A 14,532-nucleotide genomic window follows, 5' to 3' on the forward strand; every position below is an offset into this window, starting at 1 on the left:
CGAGGACAGAGACTTGAAGCATTTCATTGTCTTCATGCAGTGTTTTCTTAAGATTGATTGACTGATGCCGTGTCTGTCCTCTCAAGGTCGTTCCCTCAACGTGAAGGCCTCACCCTCCTCCTCTCCCTCCTCCACCTCTCTCGTCCTCTCTCCTGGCAACTCGCTGACCCTGATGTGCGGCGTCACCGCCGACAACCTGCCCGCCCTCTCCCTGGAAGTGTCCTGGCTGGCCGACGGCCGTGAAATCATCACCATGGATCGCAGCGGGGTGGTGATCTCAAACACATCCTCCAGCGGAGCGCAAGGAAAAACGAGGGAGGCGAGCCTGGAGCGAACAGAAGCCGGCGACTACAGGTTGGGGGTGAGGGGGGTGACCATTGAAAACGGAGGGAACTACACCTGCCGCATCCGAGCGTTCATCAATAAAGAAGGACGGAGGTGGTACATGACAGCGGAGAAGACATCCAACCCTGTGACTGTGAAGGTCTCTGAGATCAGTGAGTGTTTTCCACAGTGTTTTTCTTGTTTGTTGCCACGCTATGTCTCATCTCATATAACGTTTCAAATGAATGAGTTGAGCTTAAAGGACCAAATCAGTAATGAGAAGAAAACATTAAATAATCTTTTTAGAGTGGTCCCATTGTGGTTTCCATTATTGTTACACTGCAAAAATGTTGGTTGTCTATAAAAAGCTCCCAGGTACCAAGTGCTTTTCTATTCTCTGCTCTGTGTGATGTCAGAGAGTGTGTATCATCTCCAGCACATGGGTCTGTCCTTGAGTGGAGAAGCCCCACCTACCTTCTGTTTGCCAAGGTCAGCCAATCAGAAGAATGTTTGCAAAAAGCAGGAGAGCGAGGGACAAATAAAGACAAATTATTTTTTTAGTGTAACTCATGCAAACACTGTTAGAGATGAAAGGTAAAAATATGGACATGGAAATGAACATAGGTCTTCTTTAAGTTCCTCAAGTAATTTAATTTATTTGTAATAACAGGCTCTCAGAGGACTGTAAAATGAACTTTACTGGGAAGACTGGGACTTCTTTCTGCTTGTAGCATTGTGTGCGCCTGGGATCAGGATTTCTTTCCAGCACAAAAGCACATTGGTTTAGAGAAGAAAAAGGGGAAACGCCCCGTTCTGCTCTGCTGTGAGTAAAGCTGGGAAATGCCACCCTGATGTGCTGCTAAAACAATCAGCAATTTATTCGTTATTTTAAGTGTTTCACTGTCTAAATCCTCTTCTCATTGAGTGATCTTGTTGGCTGTTTTTTAATTACAGCTTCAGTTCCTATGATGGATTTGAATTGCTTTTGGACGTGTTCTGAGCTATGATGCTTTGTTTTTTTAGTGAACAGTTTAAATTGTGACACAGCAGATGTCGGGCTCTGTCTGTTGGCTTATTGATTTTTGCACAAAACCAATAATGACAGTCTCTTTCTCAATTTTCACCTTATCAGCAAACTTTAAATTTTCCTACTTTCAACAAACAGACAGGAAAATGTGTGTGCATCTCCTTGGCTGTGGTTGGCTAATTTTTCTTAAAGGAGTAGTTGGGGAAAGTAACAGTAAGAAGCCATGTGCACGTTTCTCATGTATGATTTCATGAGGTGTGGATGTGTAACAGTGCTGCTACAGATGAATCTTGAGTCTCAAGGGGGGTAGCTCTTTAATCCCCTCGTCAGCCTGTCGACTCCTGCTGCGAAGACGATTGATTAGTTATGCCTGTCCTGCTCCCTGTACCTCTGGGTATTCTGTTAGTGTGTCTGGGTACATGTGCACGATGCTCTGATCCTGCTTCTAAAGAGCAGTGATGTCAAACACAGTTGACACAGCAATCAATTACTGGCGTGGTGGGTGGTCTCTCTGTCTATCCATCTTTCCCTTCTCTATTTCCATCCTGCTCTCGCTGTGTTTGAATTTCACTTCATGTTGTATTTAAATATAGCTGGCATGCTGGGAAGGTTATCTGTGTCATGCAGTTAGTCATGGAATTGGTTTCTTTGTTTCATCCTTAATATACATAGCTGAAAAATATTAGGATGCTCATTCATACAGTCATGGTAAGTATATATACATATCAGTAAATAATAATAAAAAAATCATCTTATGCTTAGAAGCTCTTAAAATGAGGTGAATAAATCTTCAGCGGAACTACAAACATGACATATGACACTATTATTTATTTATTTAACAAAAATTAAGCCAAAATGCAGAAGCAGAAGCAAATCAAAATGTAGAAGCAAAATGCAGAAGCCAAAGTGCAGAAGGATGTACTGTAGTACGCACACCATTACTACAGTTTGCAGCTCTGGAGAATTCAGGTTTGTTTTAACAAAGTGCCAAGAAGGAAAGAAGTCATCAGTGATCTTAGAGAAGCATCATAATAAAAGGTTATAAGGCAATTTCCAAACAATCCGAAGTTCATCCTTCTACTTGTCGATGCTTCCGGGAGTGGACGTCCCATCAAATTCGCCCCAAAGATCGTGCAATGCTCACGGAAACAGTTCCACAGCTTCTTCTCTCTCAAAAGAACATGATAGCATTGCTACCAGTTTATAAAGCTGCATCTGAACAAACCACAAGCATTCTGGAACAATGTTCTTTGGATGGACGAGACCAAAGTGTAGATGTTTGGCCATGATGCACAACACCACATTTGGTGCACACAGGTCCACACTGGACCCGGGCACCTCGAAGTCATCGACTTGACCATGAACTGCTAGAATACCAAAATAGAGTCAAATGTGAGGCCATCTGTCTGACAGCTAAACCACAGCAGCAAACCTATAACAGAATGGCTTAAAATCAAAAGAATGAAGGTGTTGTAATGGTCCAGTCAATGTCCAGACTGATAGGCCGCTGACACTGATGTTCTGCTCTCAAGGTGGAGGGACCTTGAGAGCAGAACATCAATGAACTGAAACAGCACTGTAAAGAAGAGGGGGCCAACACATTTCACACCATGTTTGAGATTGTTTTTTCTTTTTTTGACTTCATCAACTAGGAATTGAAGGTGACTTTTGACTTTTTTCTTTTTCTGTTTTTTTTTTTTTAAAAAGCCGCAAAGGCAGTCTTTCAAGGGCAGATGCAGGTTTTACCACGAAAAGTCTGTTTGGTGCAGACTTGGGCGGTCCAGGCAGAACCAACCTGGAAAAGTGTACATAATCAATGGGAAAAGCGAATGAGGGTTTATGCATGTTGTACTTCTAAATGGATCTTGTTGACCCAAATACTCTTTCCAGCAAGGTCAACCACTCAGAATTTTATAAAAGCAAGACACAACAGTGTCATGCAGGAAACAGAATTACTCTGTTTTGATAATGGATCAAAGCCAACAACAGAATTTAGAATAAAATTAAATGAAATTAACTTCCCATCCATAATATTTGGTGTTGACTTTTTTTTTCCTAAATACTGTCTAATAAGGGCTCTGTTGTGTAGTGGTTAACATCTTCATATTGCATGTAAGAAATCCGCAGTTTGACTCCAGTAGGAGACACCAACCAACCTCAAGAAGGGTTCAAGGTTTGGGGGTAAGAAGCAATGGGCACGTCAGGAAGATGTAAAATCTTTGCCTCTTGGGAACTAAGGGATCAGCCAAAAGAAAGTTTAGTGTATTAACGTCTACACCAATGGTGAGCTAAATCTTTGGTTTGTTAACCAAGCCATCCTGCTCGATTGTGGCATCTCCGGTATTCAATACTGATGTAAAAGTCCTGTTATGATCATAAGAACAGCTGAATTTCTGACAAATTCCCCAAATCCCAGATCTTAATGAAAGAAACAGACTATAATGAATAAATAAAAATTTGTTACATAAGCACTCTTATTTCATCTACTGTACTATATTTAATGGTTTGGGGAATTCCCAGGAAGTGCTTTGGCAGATCGACTGGCTAAAAGTTTGAAAAGCCCAAGTGTTGGTTTATTTCAGGAAAGAGGCAATTAGTCTTTTTGTCCCCATTTCGTTTTCGGAGAGCATAAAAGACCCTTAATGATATTCATGGAGTCCAGTTTGCTTTGGTGCTTCTTGGCTGTAATATTGTCAGCAAGGATCAAAAGCACCTCGTAGTCCCATAATCCCTCTATGGAGTTTGGGGGACGTGGTTGCCAGAAAATACTTACATCAAAAGGAAATCGGAAACATTTCAGCATTTACTGGACGTTCAACTAACAAGTTAATAACCCATAAATCCCTGAACATTGCGATGGATTTGGCACAAGAGGTTCATGCTGTTGCTGGATTCTTCAGTCTACTTGCCCGATTTGTAGACATATTCGAATTCACATTCAGTTCTGTCCAGTTCTGCTTTATTTATTATAGCTCCAAATCAGAACAACGGTCCCCTCAAGGTGCTTTATACTGTAAGGTAAAGACCCTACAATAATGGAGGGAAAACCCCCAACAATCAGATGACCCCCTATGAGCAAGCACTTGGTGACAGTGGGAAGGGAAAACTCCCTTTTAACAGGAAGAAATGTCCAGCAGAACCAGGCTCAGGGAGGGGCGGCCATCTGCTGCGACTGGTTGGAGATGACGGGAGGGAGACGTGACAAAAGACACACTGTGAAAGAGAGCCAGAGATTAATAATTACTAATGAATAAATGCAAAGAGAGTGGGGGAAAAAAATGCTCAGTAGTCAGCTAGTGCTTCATGGGTGACTCAGCCTTAACAGCCGCCTTTGCTTTATCACTTCTTGGTTTGCACCCAGTTTTATGGCCAGCCTTTGGAGAATTTAGCTGGGCTTTCCTTTCCCGTATCCAGCGTGTGGATCAGAGAGAGAATCTGAAATCCACATCCTGGTGTGCTTTAAACAATTGGAAAAGCAGGTTCATTTAGCTTTGCTAACAATGTGCAGAAGTTGGATAATAAAAGCTACAGGGTGTCATTACTGTTAGCGTAAAATCTAACAGTATATCAACCAGCCCGGCTTCAGAATGTGACTTTGAATGTGTGTTGTTCCTGTTTACTCTAGCCGCGCGCATGAATTATAAAGGCGCAGGGTGCCTGTTGTTTGCTTTGGAACCACTGAGCACCCCCCCTCCTGATTGCAATGCCCTCTTTCTTCAAAATCTTTAGACAAATTGTACTGTTACGAAAACAAAAAGCAAACAGGCAGATTTGTTCCAGCTACACATGTTCAGCACTGGGCACATCTTTGTTTTAAAGAGAAGTTATCGTCAAAGGTTTGGCTGAGTCGACGGTGCGAGCAAGTGATCAGAGCTGGCGATGTCCAGCATGTTAAAAAACAGCTAATGGCTTTGTTTAGACTAAGGCAGGTCTAATGTACATGCACATGCAGCAGTTTAGTAGGATTTCTTTATATGTATTTAGTATAAAACACATAGTGAGCAGTCTTATGGTGTGGTCCAGCTATTAAACTACAATATATCTAAACGACAGCCGGTCAGTCTCAGTGGACAGTACAGTGTGCTTCTGCTAGCTGCAGGACATCCTGTAAAGTATGTCAAAGGCAGCCTTTAGTTAAACGAACAGCCATCTCTTTTCCAAACTCAAAAGATTCCTCAAGCCCGGAGGATCCGTGTTACATTTGCAAATATCAGCGAAGCTTTGCGGGCACACGCATATCAAAGTCAGCCCGCATGAGGGCACAGTATCGAACGGCACCATCAAGGACTTCGTCTCGCTTTCCAACTTAACCGTTTGCATGTGTTTGTGTTTACGTGTGTGTGATAGCACTCAGATTTATCTGCATGCTTCCTCTGCTTGTGTGTGTCTGCTGAGTGGTTTACAAGTGTATGAGAATGAAAGTAGGTTTGTTGAAGGCGCTCTCTGGAGAAATAAGTGCCACATACACACGCACGCTTCAAACACTGTCTTCAGTGTGTTTGTGTGTCCCACATACTGAGGGTATGAGGCGGTTCTCACTGGTGGAACTCTTACATGCTGGCCTGGGGGTATACATTCCTTCATACTGCGTCTGCTGAAACACACACACTAACATTTCTAATTGACTATACAGAAGCTCATATATTCCAAACCCGTTCCTCTCAAGTTTTTTTGTGCGCGCGTGCACGTTGGTGTGTTTCTCTGTGTGTTGTCAACCAGTCAGCTCCTATTCAACTGATGTGCGGCCTTGAGGATTGCCCCTTCTTCCCACGATGCTTTGCTACAGGCTCACCCTACCACGAAGCACAAAAAAAAAAAAAAAAAGAGTTGGAGAACTTGTTTAGGAGTTTCCCCCACGGCAGGAACACGCACAGACACACACACAGATACACACTGAGTTAAAGAGGGTGTAATTTGTCTCACCCTTGGCTACACTTCCCCTATGTGTGCGCGCGTTGTTGTGTCAGCTGGAGTTACTGTCAGTAGAGCCACTTTACTGGAAAAAAGACATCTTGTAGTTCATGCAAACTATTAAATTTTGTGTATTTTATGAATATGCGCAGCAGTCATGTCTGCATACCACGCAGATACGGACCTCTGCACATTCGCTTTGAATCTGTGAATCATTTTGGTCTCTAAGCTGCTGTTTCCAGATTATCTAAACCACTTCATTTGAAGGTAAACTCAAAGGGTTTGTGCACACAGCTGTGGCACGTATACTTCAAATTTCAACCAGGAAGTCAGCCATGATACTGAGACAGTTTGGTCAGTCATTTTTAACAAGTCCTGTGCAGTAACATGTCTGCTTGACCTCTTTGCTTCATATTACCTCTTTTAATGGAAGAATCAATATAAAGATGAAAGAGTAGACTAAAAAACATTATCAGTAAATTTCTGCAGCAAAAAGGGTTTTAGTAGTCTTCATGTAACCCGTACAGCGCGCCTCACAGATCCTATAGCTAAAGGAACATGTTCACCCTTTATACAGTGTCATATGACACTGTTGGGAGGAGGAAAGACAGGTGGCTCTAGTCGTGTGTGGCTGTTTGCTGTCAATTTGTAGCAAAAATCCGGTAGAGCAACATGTACTGGCTGCATGCATGGATACATGGAAAATCCAGTATATGCATATGAGTCAAAGGCATCTGATCTCAAGCTGAACTAAAGGAGCAGCTCAGAACTTTGATTCTTGTCACTTGTTTTGATTTTTATCTCCATCTTGAGCTTGAGCCAGTGGATTTCTCACATAGAGGGTAAATGGCAGATGCCTATGCTTTTCCCAGCATTTTATTGCAATAAGCCAAACAGTCGAGCTGTTGTGGTTTTCCTGCACACACTTGTATCATGAAAAAAAAAGCTTTGTTCATTGAGATTTAATGAGGGATGATCTGGCGTTATTGGGTTGTGATCTCAAAATAAAGATTAGCATTCACACATCTCTGGTGTAGGAGAACAGAGATGTGAGCTGTTCGTTAACCACTTGATCTTTTTTTTTTCTTCTTTTACAGTCAGTCTCTGAGCACAGGACAGAAAATGAGCAGCTGAAATCTCATTTCTCTGCTGCCTGCCTGGCCTCGTGCCACGGCACAATGAGGAATTCAGTATTATGTGTGAACCTCTGTGTGTTTCAGCTGCCACTCCACACTGAGAGGAGTCAGTGGAGGTAGTTGAACCACTTGGGGGAGGTCACAGACCCACTCAATTGGATGTATGACTGAGAGGAGACAGTGAGACCTCTCTGCAGACAGGATGGAGAGGCTCAGCCTTCCGGCTGAGAAGTGAATGTCAGGTGGTGCCATTTGCAGTGGAAAAAGCTCTGATCATCCAACTGTACTGGCACCAAACAAGCTGTTATCAACCAGCTGATAAACATACCGGAGCATTTAGCAGCTAAAGGGGCAGATCTTCTTCCAGCAACAAAACGCAGATTAAAAGAGAAACTGCTGGAAACACATTCGAGTATCTTTCTCTGTGTATGCTGAATGTAGAAACAGGCAATACTTTGCACACGGGATTCCTGTGAAGCTGCATTAATACATCATTGTTAGCTTGTAAAATACTGGAGCCTCATTTGTTGTAATTACCGTGTAAGGCAGCTTCATTCTTATAAGATTTGCAAGAGATCAGGCCTGTGCTATAGGATCTACTTGCAATAAAAGATGGATGTGTCTATGTATGTGTTTTAGATGTGCCAATGATAAATAGTCTATCTGATAACCAAGTTTTATTGAAAGTAGTTATCTTCCATAGTTGTCATGAACTTTTTTGTAAGATTTGGAAAGAGTTGTTTAACCCTTTGCTAACAACAACAACCAAACTGACTCCTCACTAGCTCTCAAAGAAGCTCTAAAATCTCCCTTACCTACTGATTCTGTACATTAATTTGCAAGGTTGCGTATTTTGAGGTTTTGCAGACACGTGACTGTTAACTTGTCCGCCACTTTGGCTGTGTGAAAATCATGGTGGCAGAGTCAAGTGAAAAAGGGCCAGACCACATGTGCATGGAGCATCTGACATCCACCAGTTGTGAGGGGAAAGATGAGCATTCACTGACCAGTTGGCGAGTGTTTGCCAGGTTAATTACAATTGCTGGATAGTCGATTGCTGAAGTTGATGGATGGACTGGTTCTTATCTAATGGTTTTCTGCTCTACTTGAGCATGCAAAGCACTTTATACAACATTTATAACACGCCCCACTCACACAGGCATTTTTTTCTAAGTACTTTCTATCTGACTGTGGTGCGGGTGTGGTCTCTGGCCGGCTGCAGAGGAGGGGTGACGCAGTGAGCTCCCGGTGCGGCGCAGGGGCGGGGTGAACAGGTGTGCTGAGAAGTGAAGGTGATTGTCACTCTTTATATGTTCGCAGTAACAGTCACCTTCACTTCTCAGCACACCTGTTCACCCCGCCCCTGCGCCGCACCGGGAGCTCACTGCGTCACCCCTCCTCTGCAGCCGGCCAGAGACTAGGGCTGGGCTATATCATACCGTTCACGGTAATACCGGTGTAATGTTGGGCAACGATAAGAAAATGAAATATCGCGATAGAATATGGGTAAAACGCACATGCGCAGTGCTTTTGTTTACATACGCACATGGCGGCGACGCAGAATGAGAAGAGCAAAAGCGGATCGTTGAATGAACCGGATGAACCAGAACTGGTTTGTAAAAATGCTGCAACTTCAGTGGTGTGGAACTGGTTTAGCTTTCGTCCGTCAGATACACAACAAAGCACTATTTTTGGTAGCGCATGCTAGCGGGCCGCCGTTATTACCGTGTTTTTTGGAAAATACGGCACACTTAAAATCAATCCTTTGATTTTTCTGAAAATCGACAGTGCCCCTTATAATCCCGTGTGCCTTATGTATGAATTCTGGTTGTGTTTACTGACCTCAAAACGATTTTATGTGCTACACGGCGCTCGAAAATCTGTCAAATGTTTCAGTACGACTTTGCTAAGCTATGAACCTGCACCACTTGATGGATTGTCGGAGCATTACGGCTATCATAGGCAGGAGCCTCGCGGAGTGATACGTACTGTGCTTCAACATAATATTACCGTATTGTGTGTGTATAACCTCTTTTTAAGTTTGGTGGATATTATACGTGTTTATGCTGAGGATATGTCGACCAGTTTCCAATGGAAATGCCTTTTGGTTAAACTGTCAGCAAGGAATTGCATTTGCACTGTTAATTTTTTATATAACTTTAATGCACATGAAAAACAGCTGCTTGTTTAAGTGAAAATACATTGATGTTTTTTTTTTTTTTTTGCACTAATAAAGTTGTGGAGTTATAAAGTATTTTGTTTAGTGTCAATTATATTGTCAGTTATATCGTTATCGCAAATTTTCAAATGTATATCGTGATAAATATTTTTGGTCATATCGCCCTGCGCTACCAGAGACCACACACACGCCACACTGACATTCACACACATTCATACTTGCGGTTCAGTATCTTGCCCACGGATATTTAGGTATGCAAGGTATTTAAACTGGCGACTGGAGCAGCGATGAAAGGAACCACCAACCTTATACCACCTAATCTCCAGCCACTCCCAACTAGGTGTGTCCCAGTCACAAAAGGCTCGAGACTAGTCAGTGAACCCCTGGCACCTATGTGTATCTGCGATCAGCTGGCAGAAATCCTACAACTGCTTTTGTTGCTTTCAGACTGCCACAGTTGCCCACAGTTTGCAAGGAATACATGCCTGGACTTGTCTATAAACTCTCACTTATTACACGCCGGTTGCTATTGAAAGTGCAACAGATTAAAGATAAAAAGTAAAAATTTTTCAGATGTGTTTGCGTTAGCACTTGAACCAACTTGTACTACTACTACTAGTATAGCAAATAGTGTTTTCAAACAAGTCTGCATAAACTACAGCAATTTCCTAGCAACCAAAGAAACCACAATGAGTTTTGTTGGTGCACCACCTTCTTTCCGGTTAGTTTTACCTAGCGGCTGCCGACAAACTCCAGGAACGAACTCACCGGCCAGTCAGGGAATACACACTTTTTTTCATCGTGACCAGAGGTTGCATGACATTCAACACGCTGGACACCTGACATCATGCCAGAAATCCGATTAAGTAATTAGCTCTTGGTTGATGTTCTATCAATTTCCATGGATGTTTTAAAGGAGGCTGTCCTCTGCCAATCTTTATTCAAATTTTCCTTTAACGTTTAACTTTATTGTAAAATTGCACTAACAGGAATTAAAAGATGTATGTGATTCATTGGAAAAAAAGAAATGCAAATAAAGAGGACGTTGTGTTTCCTCAAACCGTGTTGATGCTACCGAATGTTTGTGTTGTGGGTGTCCGTAGCTTAGGGAAGTAGGGTTGGCTATCATTCTTGGGGATGGTGGTTTTAATTCCTGCCCACATGTTGAAGCTGATAAGCAAGACACTAAATCCCCAGTTGTTTCCAGCATATGTTTAAATTGGAGAAAAAGTAAGTAATTTTAAACGAGTAATGTTCCAGATTCATTTTAATGATCTGAAAACTGTAATTAGTCTCTACTTTGTGTGTAAGGGTTGCGTGAATAAGAGAGTTAAGCTTGGTAAACTTTGTTTCGTACAGGATTAACTGTATGACTTTTTCTCCCCTAAGGAAAGTGTTTAAGATGCTTCCTGCTGCTTTCCGGCAGTTTCCTACACTTGGTGAAAATTTATCCTTCAGTAAAATGAAAAGCAGCTAAATTAAGGAGGTTGTGCATGGCCACAGGCTGCAAGAAGCTCCACTCTGTGGTTTTGTGATGTTTAGCATCTATAGAGTTAAGTATCTGTCTTCCTAGCTGCAGAGCTTGAACATTCATTCTCTGAACCCCTGCAGTTTTATTGTGCCCTGGCATGATTTTCACCTCGCCATCAGTTTGAGGTGTATTTGTCCAAATTAATGTAAGCCCTCTTAGAGATTCAGTGTCCAAATACGAGTGTCTTATCTGACATTAGATTAGTAGTTGTTTGAGCTGTAAACGTGATATCAAAAGCACATCTGTTCAGTGTCAACCTGCATTTTCCCTCCGTCCTGGGAGAAGTGCGGTGTGTTGACAGAAGGAGGGAATGGCTCAAGTGGTTTCCCCCCCGTTCATATCTGCTTTTCCTGTCTCTCTCTCACACACACACACACACACACACACACACACACACACACACACACACACACACACACACACACACACACACACAAAATGTGTGCACACGCCTGCACGCTCCAGCGAAACCAGGGCGACTCACATGCCTCTGGTTGTTTTGACATCATAGAAACACTCCCGCTCGGTGAAATTGCTGAATCTGCTCTGGTTGAGAGTTTAACACCGCTGCCCAGCTTAATGGCACAGTCACCGCCAAACTTCCCCAGCTAACCTCTGCTAGTCACCGCGGCTTTATCGTGGCTCACGGCCCACCTGTAAATGAGCCGAAGCAGGAAACGGTGACCAGACGCATTCCAGTTAAAGCCCAGCTCTTCGAAAGAACAACACGCAGCACTTCTGAGCTCCAATGAAACCACTGCTGATGGCTGCACTTCCTTGTTTGAGCAAAGCTTCACTTTAATGGATTCTCGGATACATTTTCACAAACTGAAAACTTTGTAACAGCCTGTAACACTATATGCGTGTGCTTGTGCATTAACTGGAGGTGAAACTCTGTGCTGGCTCCCACCTGATTCCTCGACATCACACATATAACGTTAAGTCTAAACTTAGACACAGGAGCCACCTTAAGAGAGGGACCTAAAGCCATATTACAGTTTAAGATGTGAGAACAAAGTTAACAACATATTGTATCTCTTAAGTCTTCTTTTGTGCTCATGTTTTTGGTCTCCGCATGCTCCTGTCAGAAATCAAGATCTAAGGCTCCTTTATTGTACAATAAATTATACAGGAAACTACTGCTCAAAAACAGGATCTCCTCATAGTATAGATAAAAATAGAAGAAATTAATAAGAAGGTAGATAAAAAATGTAAATAAAGTAAAAACTGTTCCGAAGTCTAGTCATGTGCGTTCTTAATGTCCTGTGTCGTCTGCCCAAGGCCAGAAGTTCAAAAAGATGGTGAGCAGTGAGTGAGTCCTTAATGATGTTTGTTGCTTTCTGAAAGCAGCAGGATGTGAAGATTTCATTCATGTCTGATCCTTTACTGGGAAATTGTTCGGTCAGTTCTAGAGATGACCGATCGGCTGGCCAGATACCGTAATCGTTCGGTTTGCAGCATTCTGCTGGATTCTCCTCACTGTGAGTGAAGACACAAAGTTAGTCAAAGCAAACTGCAAAGGGGGGACCACGAAAACATCCGTAACAGATCTAATCAGACCTTTTAATTACTGTCACCTGGCTAAAACTAAAGCTATCTACAGCTTAGAGCCAGCCACTGAGTAAGAGCCTCGTTATGAGCAAAGGGCCAGAGCAGTTATCTGTGTCTGGGCTTGACTGTCATGTTCCTTGATCTGTTCCTGGGGAGGTTTTTTAGTACGGTGGTCATTTGTCCCACTGAAGGATACTGCTGTCCCACAGCTCCTGGTCTCAGTGAATTTACTTTGTCCGTCAGTAATGCTATGGCTGATAGCTCTACTAATAAAAATGAATCTATTTATTCATATTAAAATCAGTTGTTAGTTTCATGTGAGCTGAAAAATAACAATTGATATGTAAAATTTAAAAAAACAGCACTTAGTGGCTAGTGAATCTGTCACCGTTGCTCTCACTGAAATCCAAAGAGTAACTTCTCGATGTGAACACATGCTGTGTGATGAAAGCAGTTTGTTGTGTTATTGACAATGACCTATTTTTCCTCGCTCTGCCTCCCAGATCCACACACTAATGGAGCCATTTTCTTCTTCTTAAAGCTTGTTTTACACAATTTTCTTCCCTGCTAAACTCTGCAGAATGCAGGATAACAGAAAGGAGCAATTTAGGCTGCCAGTCAGACTCAGCTTTGAGGACATGACTTCAGGTCAGAAGCGTAAAAAGCCTCTTTAACATGAAATCTGTTTTTTCTTTGCTCTTCTTGCATTGAAACAAACTGCAGGATGACTGTGAAGTGATGCTCAGTTTCATGCACACTGCATCTGTTTTCCATATTTAGAGCTTTTTCATAGTTGGAAAACTGTTGTTGGGCAATTTTTGTCATGTGGGTGAGATGACACGGAGAGTTAGTGGTTTAACCAGAGTGTTTTAAGACTATTGATTAAATTAGTTTGCATTACTTATATAGTCAGCGGAGTAGGAAACAGATATCCCCTCAGCCCTGTGATGGACTTGTGAACCCCGCCTTTAGCTCTCTGCCAGCTTGGATAGGCTTCAGTACCTCCAAGGGGAAACTAAGTTTGAATAGTGGGTAAGAAAATAGATGGATGGGTGGATGTTTCCTTAGCTGAAGCACAAGTTTCAGCCAGGTTTTAGAAGTCTGAGGAAATCTTAATTGTTGCAGTAAATGAAAGAAATCTGTCAGCGTGGCTCTGTGGGCTTAAACAGAAAAAGCTGTAAAACCAATGAAAATAAGGCTACAAGTCCTAAATATGTCCTCCTTCATATTTTCCAAAGGCGTTCATTGAGCCGGATTGGTATCTTTTGTAGTCCGATTGTGACTCCTGGGCCTTAAGTTCGATATTCCTGCTTTACGGTTTGGGTGTGTTGAGGCGCATCCATTAGATAATAAAAACTGAATTTGAAGTTTGGAGGTCGGGTTTCTAACTTGGACTTGCCGTCGTGTTCCTGAGCCATCTTTGCAGTGTGGCGGCATGCTTTCTCCTTGGTATCTGTGCCATTGGCATGGGTGATTGTTCTAGGTGTGCTATTATTTTTAGGTGTTTGGCACATGATGGGGTGCTTTGTCAGAGTACTGGCCAGTGAAATGCCACAAGCAAACATTTCACTGTGGATCAATGTCATCCACTATATCTGTCAGTGGTGTTAATGTTGTGGCTGCTCAGTGTACACCTATTGCGTTTCAAGCCTTGTGTCACAAGCTGCTGTACAGTATCAGAGCCCCTGAATTGGCGACGAGTGGTCATGTTACTCTACTAAATAAGGCAACATTTCGGTGTGGGAGAGAGCGTGGAGCGTGGCTAATTGGCAGAGGAGCTTCACACGTTCTCATTGATCAAAGTGTGTGTGTGTGTTTCACACCAGATGGTGACAGTGCATGAGTCAGTGTGTGTGTGCGTATGACGTCCAGC

The 14,532-nt window shown here is 42.6% G+C and overlaps 1 protein-coding gene across 1 annotated transcript in view; it reads left to right on the top strand.

Annotated features, from left to right (window-relative positions):
* The window catches only part of ptgfrnb (prostaglandin F2 receptor inhibitor b), an 83,415-nt gene that overhangs the window by 22,365 nt on the left and 46,518 nt on the right, over nucleotides 1–14,532 (top strand). The window contains exon 5 of the mRNA XM_063467813.1: nucleotides 87–497. Coding sequence (XP_063323883.1) covers nucleotides 87–497 — 411 coding nt within the window. The remainder of the gene's footprint in view (nucleotides 1–86; nucleotides 498–14,532) is intronic.

This window comes from Pelmatolapia mariae, linkage group LG23, assembly GCF_036321145.2.
Source record: "Pelmatolapia mariae isolate MD_Pm_ZW linkage group LG23, Pm_UMD_F_2, whole genome shotgun sequence".
Classification (NCBI taxonomy): domain Eukaryota; kingdom Metazoa; phylum Chordata; class Actinopteri; order Cichliformes; family Cichlidae; genus Pelmatolapia; species Pelmatolapia mariae.